This window comes from Ornithodoros turicata, unplaced genomic scaffold (assembly GCF_037126465.1).
Source record: "Ornithodoros turicata isolate Travis unplaced genomic scaffold, ASM3712646v1 ctg00001047.1, whole genome shotgun sequence".
Lineage (NCBI taxonomy): Eukaryota > Metazoa > Arthropoda > Arachnida > Ixodida > Argasidae > Ornithodoros > Ornithodoros turicata.
Genome location: NW_026999446.1, coordinates 1,466 through 23,159, shown reverse-complemented (window position 1 = coordinate 23,159; position 21,694 = coordinate 1,466). Strand labels below are relative to the sequence as shown.

Genomic DNA, 21,694 nt, shown 5'->3' with positions numbered 1-21,694 from the left:
TGTAAAGTATCGAGCGATTACGTGAAGTTTCGACACAAAGAATGCCTGCCTTCACAGCGGGAGGAAAGTGGCTGGGACTTGCAGATACGTATGTCTTGTGGTTCAGCTTTCTAGTTTAGTTGTGAGAGTGAACATCTCCTTCAATGTGTCCTTACCATTCAATATGAGATGCGGCATACAGTTGACACGGCAGTGTACACAAAACAGTTTGATACACTCTAAAAACGAGTGACACCTAAAGTAGGTGTGACAGTTTTGTGTGCGTGAAAGCGAGCATTTAAAAAGTGTCACAGCACAAACTTAGGCTCTGCAACGATCAAAGGCGCCTTTATGAGTATCACACGGGGTTACCAGACGTCTCACCGTAAATAAAAAGCTCTTCGTTAGCCTTCTGGCGGGACGCTCGTGGAAACTGCGGTTTTTCTTTCTATTTCTTCATCAGCAGGTTTTCCATGCGTGTTTCTACGAGTGCTCGGACGTCGACCTAGTCCCAACACGCCGAGGGATGTGCAGGTGCTTAGCTTTCAATGAACACTTGGCATCCTCTGTGCCCGACAGACATCATGTACGGCCACCTTCACGTTGAGCATGGGTTCATCGGTGAGTTTCTAATATAATTTCCGCGTAACCGTGAGCAGCGTTATGATAATTACGCGTCTCATCGGATAAATGTCAAAGCAAATGGTTTCTGTGCAGGCCAAGTAATTCACTTTGTACGCAATCGCATCCGCAGCATGAACGTGTGAAACATAACTTGATGCTCAACGTGCACTACCTTCCATATCTAGTAATGTAGCTGCACCCATAATAAACCCACGAATACGCAATATGTCGCTAACGCGCCCAATACTTTTGATATGCCACGTCGCACGCATTAAGAACACAGAAAGATGCGTTGGAGGAGTTTCGCTTTCTCGCGGCTTATCCCCGACCAGCGCGGGCGAGTGCTCTATGCCGGTAAAAAAGGAAGGCGAACCGCAAAAAAATTCACACAACGTTCAGACTTCCCTTGCTTTTTCCGTTTCTTTGCTCTGATACTTTTTATTTTTCATCTGCTTTAGTTCCGTGTTTTCATGCAAATTTACAAATCTACAAATTTACAACGCAGAGGATATGCCATTTGCCAACCAAATACAAACACACTGTCACTCCTTCTGCTGCTGTCGGTAGCTCGGCAATTGTAACGTTGGCCATATTCGTTCTCATTCTGTTTTCAGAAATAATGTCTTCTCACACCAACGCTGCCACATAGGAAGACGTCTGTAATTATTTTCTTCATTATTCTTTCCGAAATCAGATAAGGTTCCCTAATTTATTTAGCTTTGTTTTAGCCGGTCTGCACCCAATGCCCTCTCTACATCACAACAACAAATAAATCGTGACTATGACATGTGATTATATCACATTTTAGCCTATTGTTATGTGTTCTGTCGTTCGTAGTGCGGATCCGTTGACAGTCATTTGTAACTATTACTTCACACACAATGTGACGTGCATTAACTGGTTGGGTCAAATGTGTATGATCTGATCATGCTGGTCTACACTAGTGTTGCTTTGAGCATCGGTGACCCATCTCAGTGCAGCACAGTCATAGTCAGCCAGTGGCACAGCCATAGTCACACACATGGCACAGTGGCACAGCCATACACAGTGACACACAGTGGCACAGCCATAGTCAGTGCAGCACAGTTGCCATATCGTGACACTTACCAGACCTGTGACACTTGGAGCACGTGAAGCGTGACGTTTGCGAACAGAAATCCTGTACATGAAATATGGCAGTTACTGAAAAAGCGGAGAGATTTGAACCACGCATCTCTCGATTACCGGCCTTGACCAATTCGACCACGCTGGCATCCGCTTTCCGACGACTTGTCTGGGAGGTTGTGTCATGTTTGTCCCAGGGTGTCGAACCGTACCCGAACTGTTATTTTTGCCGGAACCGAACCCGAACCGAAATTTTCCTGACACTGTTGAACCTGAACTGGTATGACCGTAAAAAATAATGGCGGTAACCAGTTCGCAACTGAACGGTTCGGACATAAAGGAAGTCAGCATAAGAGTTCAAGTGCCTCTCAACCCCCGAACGACAACACACTGGTCTTCGTATCACGGCTTTCGCAAATTCTCAGCTAACAGTCAAACGAGGACGTATGGGCCTGTTGCTCTGGGCCAGGTGGCGCGAGTGAGCAGCAACAACAGCGCCCCAAATCATGCAACACTCCCCAGTTAAGCAGACGACGCGGCACTTTCAAGTACACGGTTTCGAGTTGTTCGCGCTTTTCAAGAAGCACCGCTTTTTCTGTTGATTTCCTACAGGTTTTGTAGCTTCCTTGGCACCATACCGTTTGACACACCATGCAAAACCCGCTGATGGAACTCCTTACTGTTGGGATCCGCGGCCGTTTGGGCCCGAAATGGCGCTGTGCAAACTTCACTGCAACAGCCCTATAGTAAGTATGCTTTCAGCGTCTTTTTAAACACGTTGAAGCGCAGTTGTCCTTGTGAGCGCCGCGGCTAGCTCCCCACGCACGGGCTGAGTGTCTACTCTTCAGAGAGGAGGCGCCACGCGGACGCTTGTCAAACTCTGGGTTCCCAAGCAAACGACGCGGCCGTCCTCTGCTAGCAACTGTTGTATTTTCTTAAAGGTGAGTGGCCTGCCGTCGCCCACCTAATGAGGCAGGAATGGAGAAGTGTAGCTCTATAAGACGAATATGTGATTAAGCAAGCGCCTAACATATCCCTTTACACGTGAGCAGTAAGATTCACACAAGTCAGAAATATCGGAAGTGGAGAAGGAGCATACGCGGAACGGTGCCTGTTTGATTGGTCGTGCTTTGAAAAGTAAATGTAGTTCTGCTTATTCGTAGTGCAACTGTGTTGTGACACATTGCCGTTGTGTTGTGAATTAACACACTGCGGTTGTCAGCTCGGACAGAGCAAGGTTTGCAGACTTATTTTCGACATGCTTCAGTACGGTTCCAGATCGATTCACACTGCGAATGTAGTGTGTCGGGGGGGGGGGAGATATTTATGATACCAAAGGAAAAAAGAGGGAGGAGGTGAGTCGGCTTGCTAGTGTGTCGGGTCAGTGCCGTCGTCTACGTAGAATGCTGTCTATCTGCTTTGGCTTCCTTTAAGTGTATCTTGCTGGCACTGTACGTGCGAAAACAAGTAGTTTTAGGAAGACAGTGGCAGGAATAAGCCGGTTCTTCAGAGTGGATGCTATTTGCAAGCGTTCATCCATTTCTCCTTTCTCTCGCTGAAGGGAGTACCGGGCCACTAAAAGCGTCAATGCAGACAACAGTAGTTGGCTATTAGCCACGCATTTCCTGATAAAAGCAGTTTTATGGGAGATATACCTTGAACCGGTCCGCGAACTGGTTCGATTTTTGGCGCGGCCGAACCGTAACTGAGCCAGAACGAAATTCCAGCAACGCGAACCCGAACCCGTATTTCTTGCGGTTCGACACCCTGCTTTATATGCTTCAGCCTCGGAACAATTATTTTCCAACAAATCTTGTGACACAAGTGTGAGGTGTCACGCGCGTCACACACTTCACTGAAGCTGTTTAAATAGTGTATGATGCCGTGACAACGAACCCAACCAGTGTATTCTCAAAGTACTTTTTTTTTCATTCATACGTGAAATGATTGTAATGTATTTGCATATCTTTTAATAATGTTCGTAGACGGCTAAAATGGCATATTCTAACGCCGTAATACGGGCTGTGGGAGATGAAATTACCACATGATTAGTGGAAGAGACTGTTCCTTCTTCTGGGCATATTATTAGGCATATTCTCCACACTCCTTCCAGCTCTCCATACGTCCATGGCCCGGTGTTCTACTTGTCGATATCCTACAAAGGGCGTCAAATGCATCACCTCGCACCGTGGTGGTGCTGGTGGTGAAAGCGCTCGCCGTTGTCGGCCTTATTTATGTGGGCAACGTCACCACTCACGCCCTGGGGAATGTGCGTCCTGGGCCGACTTCTAGGTGAACTGTGCCGGCGTATGTCTGAAAGCGTCTGAGGAAAACCCAGAAAAATGCCCACACAGCACAGCTGGCACCAGGATTCGAACCCGGGTACCTTCTAGTCTCGATGTGACATGGCCAGCACGCTAATCACTGAACCACGGGAGCTGGTCCTCGCACCGTCATTCGCCACCAGCTCTTGCTCGAGCCTATCAAAGCGGCTGTGGAGCGCGCCAACTTTAAATATAACGATAACGATCGCTATGTGAGAGTTGAAAATCGTGTGTACCCCGCTCATAGCCACAGTTGGACCTCTTTCTTCACGGAATGTCCATCAACTGTAATAAGTTTCTCCTTTTCTAGAATCTTATTGCCCAAAGTTTGAGCTTTTCTGCTGCGGATTGCTTGCATTGTCTCTCTTATGGCGGCATATTATCGCATTTTGCAAGAGTTGCTGAGTACGGCATCAAAGGACGCAGAAAGTACGTTCTTGAGCTGTGTCGGCCATTTGCACATTCTTCGATATCGTAATACGTCCTGCTGGAGCTATAATGTGAGCGAAATCAGGACAGCTTTCTGATTAATCAAAGTGAGAAGGTCTGTAGAATGGCACGGGGCAGTTAGTGCTTCAGCTACTGCCTCCGTAAATAGGACAGTGTTCACTGCAATTCGACTTTTAGGCCCCTGCAACTGATGCTGTTTACGTGCAGCATATCGTCCATTTCCAGGTTGATTTTACTAAGAGTGCGGTTCACGTGAACGGCGTCATATGAAAGTTTCTTCTTCTTTCTTTTTTTTTTTATTGCTGCATGCACACAGTAGCCTACCACGTACGTATATTAACGTAGGTAGGCTTTCCTACTTCTCTGCAACATCGTGCTTGGTGACATCGGTGTCGAAGAGTCTGTGGGGTGCATTTCTGCTTTGCAAGCTTTTGTAGAAAGTGCAGCATTTTTAGTAGAATAACCTGACACGCCCAGAATGATATCATTCTCTTTTCTCGTTCGTTTCGTAGTTTTTCTATTTGGGAGAAGAAATTCATTTACCTTGCAGATTGCAAACACGGTGCGGTTTTTCATAGCTTACCATGTCAAAATAAGTTTGCATTCTATTTGTCAATTTATCTAACGAGGCTTCTACAAAATTTGGGATATCTCGGTTTGCTGTTTTTGAGAAGAAACTTTTACTCGGGTAAGGACATGCACGGGACACAACGCGACTTTCTTTCATTCGCAAAGGCGTAAGCCAACCATTAAAGGGACCATGAAAGGATATTTGAAAAACCCACGATCATTTTTAACCTGTTCCCCTGTACTAAAGCATTGACTCTGTGAAATATGAAGTTGAAAATCGTTCAAATAGCGAAGATATTCTATATTAACCACGGGCGTGAATGGCAGCTGCTACGGCAGCTTCTAAGGCGAACTGGCCGTGACATCATACACAGAACATGTTGCCGATTCGTGGACGGGCTTTTGCGAGCAAACTGCAAAATTTGCAAACAAGCTTACATACTTCGCCATGAAATATATTTTAATTTGACCTGGGGGCAAGATTGTATCTAGCCGTTGACACAGAATCCTCCGAAAAATGTAATATAGCCGTTGACTGTCAGCATGGTTACCGGAGCACCAGAGCCGTATATTAAAAGGGAGTCTGGCCATTAATGGGTCATGCCTATACCTGAAGCTCCACCCACTTTTTCCACTTTCAATGAGGTCTTGAAATATGGGCGCTATCAATCAACCTATCCTCACTATTTCTCCCTGTATCCAACATGGGCAGCGCCATTTTGGGTGGCAAGTGGATTGGATGCGATTGAAATGGATACCTCTTGCAATCTGCAAAACTAGTGGATTTTTGGTGCAAATTTGATGCACGCCACCTAGGGAGCGTAAGGCACGTCGGGAATTGTCGTCTGCTTCCGTTGTTGTACCGCTGCCGGCAAAACCACCTGCTGGGACGCATTCTGTCGTCGGTATGGTTTTTAAACAAATCTACATTAATAGTTGGAATATAAAAACAAGAATGTTTATATCCATGAAATCATGCAATTAAATATAAGATTAATTAATTACGTCTTGAAATATAGGGCCCCTATCCAACATGGGCGGCAGCTGGATATGGATGGGATTGAAATCGATATTTCTCCCGATCTGCAAAACTAGTAGATTTTTTTAGCAAATTTGATGAACGCCACCGCAAGGCACGTCGGGAATTGTCGTCTGCTTCGGTTGTTGTACCGCTGGCGGCAGAACCACCTGCTCGTGCACATCCTGTCGTTGTATTATTTTTTTACTTATCTACGTGAATATTTGGAACAGAAAAAGGCAAGAATCTGTATATGCATAGGATTCAGAAATTAAATTCAAAATTGTACAGCACAGTGCCGTTTTTGTTATGATTTCGTTGTGATCGCCGTGTTCACTAGGCCTAACACCGGCGGCAGAACGTATTATTTTCAGTTAGACATCGATGGATGAGTATAAGTTGAAACTGATTTCCAGGAAGCGTATATGAGGATGTACGCTAGCAGCGTAAAATCAGAGTAGTCTGTGAAGATTTTTGTCACGAAATCCCCGCTTCACTGCGTTTGTTTTCGTCGCCATTTTGGGTGGCAATAAGATGTCATGGCGGCCCCCTTCGTAAAAACAAACCAATCAGATGACCGAAACTGTGATTGACAGGTCGAGCCTCTTTTTGTGACTCCTCCCAATGGCCAGACTCCCTTTCAATATACGGCTCTGCGGAGCACGTTTTCCTCTTTGAACTTCTTCTTCGTCAGAACATACCTCCGTCGGTGACATTTTCGAGCTGCAGAGTACCGAACGATCCATAGACGCTGTGTGTGTCGCATAATCTCTTCCTCCATTGCTGACAATTTGCCTTTCGCCGTATTTCGAGTGATTTCGACGGGAGATATACAACGTCGTTGTTGTCCAAACCGAAACCATGCACCCACATGGTCCCGCGGGGTGTGTCTTTCTCGTCGTTGACATTTGGCTGAGAGAATTGGATGGCGATGACGTAAGCCCGCTTCGAAGGCATATATTCAGCGGTCACGCCCCGCTATTTTTGTCTGATAACTGCGCCCCTGTTGTACAGAATACGGTTAAAAGTCGATGTGTGTACGATAGTGAGGGATCATGAGAACGGTTTCCTGCAGAGTACTCGGAATTCGCGAAAATCATTTCATGGTTCCTTTAAGTAGCATTATGCTTGTTCCTTAGATATTTATTGTTCACTCATCCTCTGGAATGTTCCTAACATACGAGATACAAACAGGTTTTGCGAAGCGAAATATGAGGATGAAATAAGAAGAGCGATCCACGTGGACTGGTAGTGGACCCATGCAAAGAGATGGACTCATCAAGATTGCATTCGGGAACTTGACTTATCTTGCTTCCATTGCAAGAACGAACTAGGTTCTTCTTTTCTAGGTCTACCTTTTTCTATGTTGTCACCCCACAATTGAAGTACGATAAGACCAATGTGACTTCTTTTAAGTATTTTTGTGTTAGTGTATTTTTGTGTTAGACTTGTTGTACTGCTTTTATATTTCCAGGTCCCAAGCTCGCAGTCCCCTAAGAAAGCTCTTATGATCTTTCGTTCGAAATAAGAGTGCTAATAAAAAATCACGAAAGTGCAGTGGAGATGACGACGTATAGGGAGTGTGCAACAAACTGGTGGCGCCGCGATGCGGCCTCCGGAGAAAGTACTTTGCGTGATAGCCTCCGGGTAGCCAGCTTTGTTTACATGTGAAGTGCGGGCGTCTTTTTTTGCCACACTGGAACTGTTGCATTGCTAACTGCGCCAGCACCTAAAAGAACTCTTCATTAGGGACCATGTTTCATTTCTCGTGATCTCTATGCTTCCAATACCACCGAGCGCACTAGACTCGCAGGAATAGCGTTTGTGACGCGCGTTCGGCCATTGCATGAGGTGTGCACAACATATTATATTTCTTTTGTTCTAGTTTCCATGAAACTGAATGAGGACCTGCAAAATGATCAATGATTTACAGTTGCCACTTTCGTGACGGTGAAACGCCGCTGGATACTGATAGCATCGTCAAATGCACCGACCAAACGGCAACCTATTTCGAGATAATGATTGAGGTGTTTCATCGCCAGTGCCCAGAGCCGATATTGCTCCCGGTAATCTAGTTGACGAGTCTCACAGTGAGAACGGAAGTTCTACGTTGTCAAAAAGGTTTAGTTTTAGTATTTACGCACTGACCATTTCACAGCTGTCGTGCCGCAAGCCTACGGCGGTAGCCGAAGTATAAACTCATGTAATTACTTCGTTGAGGATCTCTTTAGCGTTATTGTATCTGAAGGTACTGGAAAAACTGCAGTACAAGTTTAGACAATAAGTTGTGACCTCATCTGTTTATTTGTACGGACAAAAAGGGCACGATGTAGATTTCAGTGACGAAGCTATGTGTGTGCAAAGAGGACGAAAGAAATTCAAGACTCAGTCAAAAACACGATATTACAAGTGGCTGGAATCCGAGAAATACACGTACATAGCCTTCGCTAGCAAGCCAGGATTTTGTGAGGCGTCAAATAACCATCCTCTCGACGTATCACTTACAGGTATTTTGACTAGACAGACGTGAGTGAGTGGCTCTTCTCCTCCCGCACTATTAGATACATTATAAATACGGTAGTTGCTTCTGTGCAGTTTGTCTCCATAAATGTTTGTCTCTCCGTGTTTGCCGCCCCAGAAAGGTTCGAAAATTAGCCCTTCTAATTACGGCGGTCGCCACGCAAGCTACGGTTCCACTTGAGAATGCATAGAACGGGCGGCGTGGTATCACGTCGGATGCTTCCAAGACCGCCACTGGCGGCGCTTTCGCGACGGAGCAGCGCGCCCCCTTTAGGTGTCGCACGGTCCCTATAGGGCACGTCATGACCACGTTGTATAGATCATGTCACTGTAGCCGACCAATCTGCGGTGAGACGTCGCCACAAGTGGGACAAACAATCCTGCTGCCAGCGTAGTTGACGTTGACCGGCACGAGACAGTAGCGACGGACAAGTAATGCGATAAATTTCGTAGCAGTGTCACTACACTCAGTGAACTTTTAGGAGAAACAATTACGTATCAATTAAGCTACACGATTAAGCTTGTCTCCAAGCTTCAGCGAGCTGGGAGAGGATAATTGTTTGTCCCAGTTGCTTCCCCTCACCCAAACTTCCGGAATGACTTCACACTCGCTTGTCATTTTTCTTTCCTCCTTGCCGTAAAACGACCTAGGAAAACTGCACCCACTTCTGCCCCAAAGACACCTAACACCGAACCTTCCCGGCGATGAAGAAGACCGAGAGACACAGAAGACGACACACGTAAGTTCTCAGTGCCTCTGAGTCTTCTTCGTGGATATACACCAGCAAGCCCGCACCCTTTGCCTTGTTTCCCTGCCTTATTTGGCGTTCTCTCAAACCCACCCTTGTGGAAGAAAAGAGAGTGAAGTACATTTGGGATGAAGCGCTTACCCGATTCAGCATCCGAGGCAAGACCACGCGCAGACGACTTGGGCCCATATTTTCTCGAGGTTCCTGCATAGAGTACATTGTAAGGTATTCTCCGAGAACCACGTACTCTTACGAAAACCCTTTAATTTCGCGATACGAATTTTTCGCACATCGGGCCTACGGCACATATGCGCCGCCACTAAATTTCGCGAAATATAGATGCTAAAGTTCGTGGCTTGCTTACCTCACTTTGTGATTTAATTTTGTCTTACTATATATTTAATTTAGGCAGCATTTGGCACGCCTGTGCTGTAAAGCTGTACAAATATTGCTAGCACCCAAGGGTGAAACAGAGATCCTATTATATCACTGTTTTGAAAGTGTCGACCTTTGCTTAATATTTTCATATAGCCTTGAAGTTCGCGAACTTTTCAGTTCGCGAGGTTGGCCAACATTATGGGCACGCGAACAATAAGGGTTTTACAGTATTGTACACGGTGCCAATAATATGACGATACAATATCGGCCACCGTCAGACTTAACCGCAACGCAAGACAACGCAGCGTCGGCCGCGTGGGATTCATACTGGGTCTTGGCAGGTATGCGCTGCTTCAAGACAGCGGCTCGGCGAGGGATCTGGTGCGAGTACTCGTTCGGTTCGTCACAAGGAGTGCTGCGTACGCTCCGGGACCTAGTCTCAAACCTAACGGCCGACATACCGCTGAGCTTCCTGTAGTCCTGCAGTCTTCTCGGCACAGTGTCGCGACTTTCCCTTGCTGGGTATCTCCTTCTGCTGGCGGACCCCGTCTGTGTCGCATCTCCTGCGACGATTGGGCCCGCGTTCGTGTGGGGTCCCCCGGTTTGGAAATGGGGGCCGTTCGGAGTGCACACCAGATCATCCATCAGGTCTCAGTCCTCGGACCCTCGTGACGGGCAGCGCGGAATGCGGCGGAAGCGTTCCTCACAATTCTTGTGTCATCACGCTCCGTGGTGATTGCGGTACCCTGGACGGTTGCTACCTTGTACGGCCGCGGCTCATACCGAGGCTCGTGAGCCAACGGTGACGGTCCCATCACAAAAACAGTGTCCCCTGGGCGAAGGCTGTGTGCGTATTGTCTTGAGTTTTTCGTCAGCATAGCTCTTCATCTTTCGTTTCCGTCGTCGGTCGACGGACTCAACTTCTCCTCTGGAGTGTTCTTCTCGTAACTGGGGGAGCTTCACTCGGATCTTCCTGCCGAATAGTAATTCGGATGGTATGACACATGTCGTGGGGTGCGGAGTTGCTCCATAACTTAGAAGATACTCGTTCAGCTCTTCCTTCCAATCGTTCCCTCTAACACACGCAGCCTTGACGGTCTTCTTTACGTTCCGTATGAACCTCTCCACTTCGCCGTTTGCTTGCGGTGTTGTGCGGTGGTGTCGTACACAATTCAGGGGCAGAAATTCAGCAAACTCCTTCCCAAAGAAAGGGGAACCATTTCAGTCTTCAAATCATATCGCATTCTATGCTCAGCGAATATGCCGCTCAGTCTATCCACGACGGTTTTCGCGTTTAGAGACGGGAGCGTGGAAACCACTGGAAACCGCGAGTATTCGTCCACGACGACTAGCAGGTACTTCTGGCCTCGCGGAGGCCTTGCAAAGTCCGCTGCAAGTGATCGCCACGCTCCGTCTGGGTAGCGGTGTCATCACAAGTGGCGTCTTCTTCTCCTGAACTATTCTTTGGCACGCTGCGGAATGTCTGATTGCTGCCTCTACTTGCTTGTCAATTCCCGGGAACCAAATATTTTCCCTGGTGCGCTGTTTTTGTCTTCACGATGCCTTGGGGCCCTTGGTGCGCCAAGTGGATACCCTGGGTTCGTAAATTTTCTGGAATCACCAGTCGTGTTCCTCTTAGGACAATGTTGTCCTCAGTCACTGTCAGCTCGTCCCGAATCTGGAGGAAGGGCGAGGAAGGGCTTCAGCCTGTCGTCCTTCCAGAGACTCTCAAGTGACCTTCTCGTAGTGCCTTGAGAAGTAAGCTTATCTGCGGGTCGTCTTTGTATGCTTTCTCCACATCTTGCATCGGTATTGCCTTGGATGTAGCCGCTCTGAGAACGAAGGAGACGTCTTCTTCTACTGCAAGAGTTTCCTGAGCTGGGCGGTCATCTCGATTTTGTACTAGGTGCCTGGATAAGTAGTCAGCCGGATTTTCCTTTCCGGGAATTTGCTGCACGTCGAAAAGGTAGTGCTGTAGTGTAAGGCTCAGCGGCTCCAATCTCGTTGACGGTGCTTGGGTTCTTGAGAATGGACACCAGTGGTAGTCTGGTAGATGATCCGTTCTTACAGTGAACTTGGCTCCTGCCAAGTACGCACGGAAACGTTCCGCCGTCGACACCATTGCCAACATCTCTTTGTCAATGTGGGGATCCTTCACCAAGTTTTTAAGGACGATCTATCGAACGGATTTTTATTCCGAAAACGTCTTCGGCATCAGGAGACCGAAGGGATCAGATGTTCTTATTGGGAAAACTCCGTAGCTTTTACAATTATAAAGCTAATTATAGAAAGTTCATCGAGACACTGTCTTAGGAGCTTGCTGATGCCTTCCTAAGGAGTGTTCTGCACCCTATGGTATAATGCAGTTGATTTCATATCGGAAAAAGTGTTGTATATACGAGGGACGTTCCGGGACTTTCTGTCTTCTGAGTGTACAAATGGCTCCCGCTACTTATTTTTCATCCTTTTCACACGCGACAGGCCTCCACGTGTTTGTGCAAAACAGAAGACAAGTGCTAGACAAGATGGCCGAGAATGAGGTGAGCGCACACATCGAACAGCGAATTGTCATGAAGTTTCTCGTGAGTGAAGGCGTAAAGTCATCTGAAATTCACAGAAGACTTCAGGCTCAGTATGGCTACGATACACTTAGCCGCAGCAAAGCGTTTGAGTGGTGCAAACCGTTCCGAGACGGCCGTACATCATTGCAGGACGATACCGGCCGGGGAGGCTCAGAGCCCAGTGTCAGAGTTCCTGAGAACATTCAACTTGTAGAGCGCCTGATCCTCAAGGACCGACGGATAACATGTCTTGAACTGGCTCGAAAGACGGACGTTTCTAGGGGAACGTTGAACACTATCATTCATGAACACATAAAGTTTCGGAAAGCCGGGCCTCATTACCAAAGGACTCCTCCTCCTACAGGACAATGCACGCCCGCATACCACGCACCTTACAGGAACTTGGCTGGGAGTTGCTGCCACATCCCCCTTACAGACTAGACCTCGCCCCAAGCGATTTCCATCTCTTCGGGCCACTGAAGGCGTTCCTTGGGGGCCGCCACTTCAGCTGCGACGACGAGGTCAAGAATGCGGTCCGATCATGGCTGCTACGCGTCGGTAAAGATTTCTACGCTGCTGGCATCCAAGCCCTCGTGAAACGCTGGGACAAGTGCATTAGTGCAGTTGGAGATTACGTTGAAAAATAAAACTAATTTCTCGAAAAATGAAAAGTCCCGGTTTGACTTGAACGCCCGTCGTATTTTCAAAGAATATGTTCCCATTTAGCTGGTACACCCTGTATGTGTCTTTCATAACGAACTTATCTTCCCCCTTCGTCATGTAATGCCCTTCTAATGGCATTAGACGCTGCCTAACCTTAATCCATAAGTCACCCCCAACCAACCCAACTATGTTCAACTTGCTCGGCCTTCTTTGTTGTTTCTTACCCCCACAAACCTTCTTGCACTCGTTGTACGTGTCGAAGTTGTTGAGGTTTCCATAGCAGCCTCCATAGATGAACTCTTTGCATTGGCCGTCACTCGTATCATAGAAATACTTGGGATAGAACCCCTTGCAGAGTCCTTCATCTTTGAGAAGATGGCAGATTTCTGTCGCATTTCCTACATAGAGGTACACTTTGCGATTAAATACGTAATGTTGAGGCGTCGGAGATACTCAAGGTAGGAGGCGACAAGAAGAGAAGTTTAATGCGCAGCACTTCCAAGCGAGAAACAGGCAACTATCCGTACCACGACTCAAACTGCCTGTTCCTGTGCTTTATGCGTTATGACAGTTCGCTCCAAGTGAAACCAGACGCACTTACGTAAAAAACGGCTCGCAAACATAGATCGCAATATCGCAAACATCGCAAATCGATCGGAAACATACATTCTATATCTCACAGAAAGGAGGTTATTCGGAAATACGCACCGCGAATAAAAAAAAAACAAGAATAAAAGAAACAAGAGGCATCGACAATAACACCCAATAGGAATGACCAAAGCCCTCTCCCTTGTGACGCCATAGTTCGCTGTGCGCTCCAAGGGCTGCATCATCATCATTCTTTTATGGAAATATGTAAGTGGGCGTTGTGCGGATTAATCCACAAGTTCGCTCCAAATCACTTTATATACCTTGTTCATTTCGAAACGATGTTATAACTGCAAATTTGGATTCAGTCATGAACTTACAATGTTTACTTTACAATGCCGAAGTCTCTTTTTTTTTTTGTCCCCCTTCCCCCGCTTCACTTCACGCACGGAAGTGCATGTCCCACTACGGGGTGGTTTCCCTTTAAAGGAACAGTGCAACCTGTAAAACGATATCGAGTCGGTCACAGACAGCTGCACACAGACAGAAAGATGCACCGGAACATTTCTAAGTAATGTTAAAAATACCAATTTAATGAGTTTCTGAAAACACGACAACGCGGGTGACGTGGTCTACTTATGCATGATGCTAAGACAGGCGAAGTGGTGTCTGATGATGATAGGCAGCATGCCGTAAAAGTCCGGACACCCAGGGCTGTCGATTTGAGTCCCACTTCTGACGCCAGTTTCGCCGACTGTCAATCAATTGTTCAATCTATCTCTCACCTACGTAGACATGCGCGCGAGACATGCGCAGCTGGTCCATATAGTGGTATTGACGGGCTGCTGAAAACTGGATCGCAAAACCTGCAGTAAAGCTCTTTTTCGTCACAACGATACTATTTTATATTAATCGTAGTAGTGATAATAAAGACTCACATATTGCGACTAGGAACGACAACACACTCGCCATGGTTTCCTTTTTAGGTCACTGTGGGAGAGATTATTTATTTATTTATGCATAAACGTCAAAGGCTCTTGCGGGCGTTACATGACGACATGCATGACGTCATCTCAAGTTGCCCAGGCTAATAAATGAAAAAGGCGGTTATTTGTATCCACGTAAATATGCAATTGCAAGTTTTTCAGCAAAGAGGGCAATATATAGTGACGGTGGTGTCGGCCACACTCGGGTGAACAGTTTCATCACAACCAGAGCCGTATATTAAAAGGGAGTCTGGCCATTAATGGGTCATGCCTATACCTGAAGCTCCACCCACTTTTTCCGCTTTCCGACCAATGAAGTCTTGAAATATAGGGCGCTATCCATGGAGGAAGGAAACACAAGGAGCGGCTCTTCGCTCCAGATTAGCGTAGCCACCCTCTAGCGGTCGCGCAGTCAAAATCGCCATTGCTTCCTGTCCACCACGTGATCCCCTCTAAAGTTTCGCTTTTGCAAGGCTGTGTTTCTCGCGTTGCTCTCCGTGTGATTTTGCTTTTTGAAAGTAATTTATTGTGAAGATGTGAGCACCATCGTAGAAACGACGTATGGTAATTTGTTCCTGTCCCGGCTGCGGCTCTCGTTGAAGTGAAAGCAGCTCTGTCGCGGGAACACGTTTTGTTCGTAAGTGCATGATCAGATGTTTTAGTCCCCTGTATATATTCGAGTCATCTTGAACTGTTCGTTTGGGACCTGACACTGTGCCTCAGATTAATTTCATATCCTCTGTTGTTGTACAAATCTGATTAATAGTGTTCTAAGTAAGGCATTCTTCAACTCTTAATCAACAAACGTACATACGTTGGAAGTCACCGTTGCCCACTCCAGTCCCGCGTACTCCTTTTGCGTTCTGCACATTGTGACTGGTCTTCTAGAGTAAACATTCGAACATGCAGAAATAAACTGCAAGCACGCGTTCAACGTAACACTGCCATCTGAACTGCTACACAGCTACAACTCGCGTCGTCTGCTCCGGTGGCGCCCTGCTGTCTGGAGGTCACGTGAGCAGTCACGTGGTAGACAGGAGTATCCCAGAATGCAATGCGAAGCAGGCTACGCTCGTCCCGATAGAAAACTGTCGGAAGGGCCGCTCCTGGTATTTCGTTCCTCCATGGCGCTATCAATCAACCTATCCTCACTATTTCTCCCTGTATCCAACATGGGCAGCGCCATTTTGGGTGGCAAGTGGATTGGATGGGATTGAAATGGATACCTCTTGCAATCTGCAAAACTAGTGGATTTTTGGTGCAAATTTGATGCACGCCACCTAGGGAGGGTAAGGCACGTCGGGAATTGTCGTCTGCTTCCGTTGTTGTACCGCTGCCCGCAGAACCACCTGCTGGGACACATTCTGTCGTCGGTATGACTTTTAAACAAATCTACATTAATAGTTGGAATATAAAAGGCAAGAACGTTTATATCGACGAAATCATGCAATTGAATATAAGATTGTAAAGCACAGTGCCGTTTTTGTTATGATTTCGTTGTGATCGCCGTGATCACTAGGCCTAACACCGGCGGCAAAACGTATTATTTTCAGTTAGACATCGATGGATGAGCATAAGTTGAAACTGATTTCCAGGAAGCGTATATGAGGATGTACGTTTGCAGCGTAAAATCTGAGTAGTCTGTGAAGATTTTTTGTCACGAAATCCCCGCTTCACTGCGTTTGTTTTCGTCGCCATTTTGGGTGGCAATAAGGTGTGATGGCGGCCCCCTTCTTAAAAAGCAAACTAATCACAGGACCGAAACTGTGATTGACCGGTCGAGCCTCTTTTTGTGACTCCTCCCAAGACCAGACTCCCTTTCAATATACGGCTCTGATCACAACCGCCAGCTATTGTCTCTAGAATAGAAAATCGTCACAGTAAGTCATCCAGCAGCAACATTGACTCCGCCAGTGAGGAGGCCGCGAGATAGCTCACGTGCTTACAAGAACCAATAGGAATGGCCGAGCTCGTCTGACGTTCGAGCCCGAATGTGAGGTTGTGTTCGAGGGTCTGTATTTCTCTATTCCGATACTGAGAAAAATAACTGACATCTTTCGATGTGGGACATCTTTTTGTCAGACGGGTTACGTCATCTGCAGAACGCATACTGTTGGCGCGTGAATCCTCTAAAAATCTGCCGCTCTTTGCAGCGCCGAGGTGGAGCCAGCGTCGTATGTTCCCTGCCTGGCGCTGCTCAAAATTATGCGTTGTGAAGGGAGCGTATCGTAGTTTCACTAAGCAATTTGACTACGTTGGGACTGTTTCATTCGGCCTAAAAAATCTTACGCCCAGTGATTCATCCAGAAACGTCTAAAGCCAAGTTTCAAGCCAGTCATGTGTCTAATAACGAAGGCCCCCCGTGTAGGAGGTGCGCAGGGGAAAAATATGGGGTGTTGCTAAACATTTGTGGGATGTAGGGGGCCTGGATAAATCACTGCTTACGCCAAAGATTCTGATGGACGTGTTATGAGACTAGCGGCCCATAAGTCTCCTGGACAGATTTTTACGTGGCGTACCGACTGTAACAGGGTCAGGAACCTGTGAACACACGTTGCTGACTATTCCTGAAGAAACGTGTGCTAGGAGATCGCGAACTGCATTATCTGATCGCCCATGTAGAAAGAGTGGATTTTTGGGAAATCCTATTGACGCTTCATCTAGACATGATCGGACATACCCATATGAACATGACGCACGTAATCTCAGTGGCCTATTTCTCGGATTATTACATTTATGGGTTCGCATAAACTATTCCCAAACGGTTGAGTTCAGGTCATAAATCCAGATTAGGACTGCCCGCGGTGTTGAGATGGCGGTTCGGAAGCGTGGTGGCTGCCTTGAATTAAATAAATTATGTCAGTATGAGCTCGCATGCATAACTTTACTAGAATACTCTGCAAAAGTTACAATTTTCGCTGTTGCTCAATTTTCTTGCTTCAAGGGAAGCAGACAATCCACACCGGTGGTACTGCATAAACGTTGACATGTGGATGACAGACATCGCTACAGATGGTGGAGAAGCTGTGATGCAGGCAGCTCAAACACCTGGAACACCTAGGCAATCTGCCTTACCCCAATGACAGAATGCCCCTCCCCCCCCCCCCCAATTGTTCCGACCTCCTGAAACCTCTCAAAGCACAAACATAGAAACTATCCCATGTCTTTCCAGTGATTAGAAATTATCCGTGTAAGCCGAAATCACCATACAGATCACTTAGCATGAGATGGGACACCTTATTTATTTAGCGATACTGTCTGCCTCTGATTACAGGAAATGAAAAAATATAAGAAAAGTAATAACATTCACCATATAGAATCACTATCAACTTGTATGATGCACATAGTGCACGCGCTGATTTCGGAAGTGAACATTTTCATCGAAATATACTTTCTAAAAGTCCGCTACAAACAATGAACAAGTAAACTACAAAAACTTGGATACGTAGCGGCAGGGGCACAATCCTCTGAAAAAAAAAAAAAAAAGAACAGCTGAAGGAGTGCATCCTATCAAGAGTATGACTGGAATGTTTGTGTCTAGATGGCCGAGTGTTAGACGTCTTGATTCGTATTCTATTGTATGACCACCGTTAATAAGTCAGGATTTCATTTTCCTACGCGTCTCCAGGGAATCAACTGTAAAGGAGAGAGGGGGGAGCCTATAGTTACCGTAGAAAAAGCGTACCGCTAAGCTTTCAACTTTTTCAACCTTATTAATGTTAGAAGATATAAAAGGCTCCCAAAACCTCTGATGCATGTTCAAGAATTGGCCGAACCAGGGTTTTGTATATGCAGTTAACTTTGGTTCGTATGTTTTGTCATAGCGAGCATTTTCGCCGTTGCTAAATATACGTAACTGAATAGTTAAAAAGCTACGTAAATCATGAAAACACTTACGTTTGTGGAGGGCTTGCGAGGTGCCTCTCTTGCGGAGTAGCTTCTGTTTGCGTTGATAATCGAGAATGTCTTTTTCAGCTACTGCTAAAAGAACCCCGCGCGTCAGAAATCTCCTGATTGGTTGGAAACAGAAGGCACCACGACTACAATACGAATGCGTTATCCAAACTCTTTCCTTTGAGTTTGACACGTTCGAGCGCTCTCGACGGTTTCATTTGAACCCTTCCCTGTGATACAGTATACAGAAATGACAGGTGTTAGATAAGACGTCCAGAAATAAAATGTCAGCAGTGTACTTGAGAAGTGCTCCCCATGTAGAAATGGCTTCTCTATCGGGTGAGTGTTGACTCGTGCTTGCGTTGCATCTGGAAACGAGAATGCTCGGCAACCCGATATCTTTTCGCGGAGTGTGTTCAAATCTACAGCACCTTTGAAAGCAGTGCCGGAACACGATTTGTTTCTCGCTAATTCGAGACAACTTGCCAACAGTTCAAAAGATGGAGGAACGAAACACAGGAGCGGCGGTTTCAAATGTGTGTGGTACCCCTCTGGCGGCCGCTCCAGTCCAAACCACCATTACTTCCTGTTCATCACGTGACTTTCTTTTCAGTTTCCATTTGCGTCGCTTTGTTATGTGCATCGACGTCTGCGTAATTAATTATTTGTCGCCCTTTATAGCACCTATTGCGATGCCAAAGGCGTCATTAATGTCCCGTTTATTTAATTGATCGTGCGTCCCGTCGTATTCTATGTACCTTAATGGGCCGGTCTCGCAGATTGCTGCAACAACAACGATGCCCAACGTAAGAGAGAGAGAGAGAGCATATAGTGTAAATATGTACAACGCAATACATGCAGATAACTCTGATTGTTTGCTATATACAAAGAAACGTGAATGCATAATAGAGAAAGGGAATATTTTTCATGTTCGATTAAGAATATTATCCGGCGTAATATATGGGTAACTGCTAGGTGAGGTAATCCTATGTCTGGGGGGATCTACACCACAACTTTGTCGAACACTTGGAAGAATGTGCTGAATATGCTAGACGACGGCTGCACGGCTGAAATAGTCGGTACACAACAGTGCCTGTCGAAACAATCCAAACACAGAATGATATAGTCTTTCGAAAGAAGGATTCGATAGCGGCATCAAATAATTGTCCAAAGTGGCTATTAAAGTGAAGTGGAGGCTTATTTTCTTGCAATCATGAGTGCAGCTTGCTGGACGCAAGCTTTCTCGAGGAAGGCTGTCAGCGAAACACAATCCTTGTCGACGTTGCGCGCAGAACGTCTCAATCCATGTCGTCCAAGGAAAGCTTAGATGGTCAAAGAGGAAAAGATAACGAACAGCGAAACGGAACAACCACAGCGGTTGGTACGTCCATAAATTTTGCCTGACTGAGGGAGAGCGAATTTTCTCTCCTTTGTTTAACGACCCCTTGATGGCTCGATAGATAAATAAATAAATACAGGAGATGTCTGAATTACATAAGTAAACACCATATTTCACCCAACACGTTATAAATTCCTATAAAAATCTACTTGTCCGAAAAAGACAATGTCAACGATATTCATGTTCGGGAAACTGTTGCCAGGACTTAGGACTACTTTATTTATTTATTTATATTTATTTATAATACTCTCAGAGCCATGAGGCATTGAACAGGAGATGGGCGTTATCACACGACAATAGACAATAGCATTTACGGGACACGCACAAAAAAAAGCAAGCAGATAATACAAAGAAGAAGAAGAGGAGGAGACAGCTTCACAAAATGCATAAACACACAGGGCGTATGTGGATCAGTACATGTAGAAACATGACATGGCGTCACTGAACGCGGGCAGGCTGTCCATGTTCGCAATGTCTCGTGGGAGCTGGTTCCATTCTGAAGCGGAACGGATGAAGAAAGAGTCAAAAAACGATTTGGTGTTACCAGTATTTACATAGACTTTCCGAAAATGGTGAATGCGGTGAGAGATGTGGGCAGAGGATGACAGGTATGACGAGAGAACCGGGTCCTCATGGTGCTACTATATCTTGAAAAAGATGGTGAGATTTTGCGACGATTAGAGAGGAAGAGGAGAGGAGGTTTACATACTCTTTCATTTGAGTCACACGGGATGTGGGGTTCTAGTTAGAATAAACCTGGCGGCTCGGTTCTGGATTAACTCAAGCATTTTCATGGGGCAGACAGAGGTGAGATCCCAAATAGAAACCGCGTATTCTAGTTTGGGTCGGACGAGGGATCTGTACAGTTGCCTGATGGAATGTGCGCCTGATAAAGCCAAGAGATGAGTTTGCGGCGTTGCAAATATGAGTAATGTGTGTCTTCCACGTCAAGTCGGATGTTATGTGCACACCAAGGTACTTGTACGAGCAGATTGTTTCACGTCGTTCACCATTGATGTTATAGATGACAGATGATGATTTATGTGAACGAGAAATTCTGCGGTGTTCCCACTTACTAATGCTAAATTTTATAGACCAGTTAGAGCATCAATTTTCGGGTGAGGACAGGTCAGGTTGCTAGCATCAGCCGAGCTGGTAAATGACACTACGCAATCGTCAGCATAAAGATGGATAGAAGAGGAGACACAATCGGGTAAGCGATTCATGAAAGTTGGAAACAATAAAGGGCCCTAGACGGATCTTTGGTGTACGCCAGATGAGACCGCTGTTAGTGAAGTTACAGCGATCAAGTGCGACCGGGAGATAAGAGAAGCTTGAATCTATGCGAGGATCGCAGGGTCGATGTTGAGATTAGGAAGCTTGAAAAGCAGCTTATCATGAGGTAACTTATCAAATGCCTTACTGAAATCAAGAAATATCCAGTCAACTTCTAAGCCGGTATGAAGTGGACAGTGAAGTACTTTGTGCCATTGAAGTCAAATTTGGTCAGAACATCAGGAGGCAAAGGGAAATAGGATGGCAGAAGTTATTTTGCTCTAAAGTAAGTTGAAGTTTAGAAAAGAGTGGACAAAGTGAACGGAATGGGCATCGGAGTGCGATACAGGATACTTGATCGCTGTAATCTTGACTGAGGGATAAATATGAGTGCCATTGAAATCAAATTTGGTCAGAACATCAGGAGGCAAAGGGAAATAGGATGGCAGAAGTTATTTTGCTCTAGAGTAAGTTGAAGTTTAGAAAAGAGTGGACAAAGTGAACGGAATGGGCATCGGAGAGCGATACAGGTCTGCCCAATCTTGACTGAGGGATAAATATCAGTGCCATTGAAATCAAATTTGGGTCAGAACATCAGGAGGCAAAGGGAAA

At 46.1% G+C, this 21,694-nt stretch overlaps 1 protein-coding gene across 2 annotated transcripts in view; it reads right to left on the bottom strand.

The window, feature by feature from the left end:
* The window catches only part of LOC135376145 (kunitz-type serine protease inhibitor bitisilin-3-like), a 49,373-nt gene extending 30,723 nt beyond the window's left edge, over positions 1-18,650 (bottom strand). For both annotated transcript variants that reach the window (XM_064608741.1, XM_064608740.1), the window contains exons 1-5: positions 18,412-18,650; positions 14,467-14,518; positions 14,314-14,394; positions 13,165-13,338; positions 9,480-9,542 (exon numbers count right to left, since the gene is read on the bottom strand). In XM_064608741.1, coding sequence (XP_064464811.1) covers positions 9,480-9,542; positions 13,165-13,338; positions 14,314-14,394; positions 14,467-14,500 — 352 coding nt within the window. In that variant the 5' untranslated portion in view covers positions 14,501-14,518; positions 18,412-18,650. The remainder of the gene's footprint in view (positions 1-9,479; positions 9,543-13,164; positions 13,339-14,313; positions 14,395-14,466; positions 14,519-18,411) is intronic.
* Between the last annotated feature and the right edge of the window lie 3,044 nt (positions 18,651-21,694).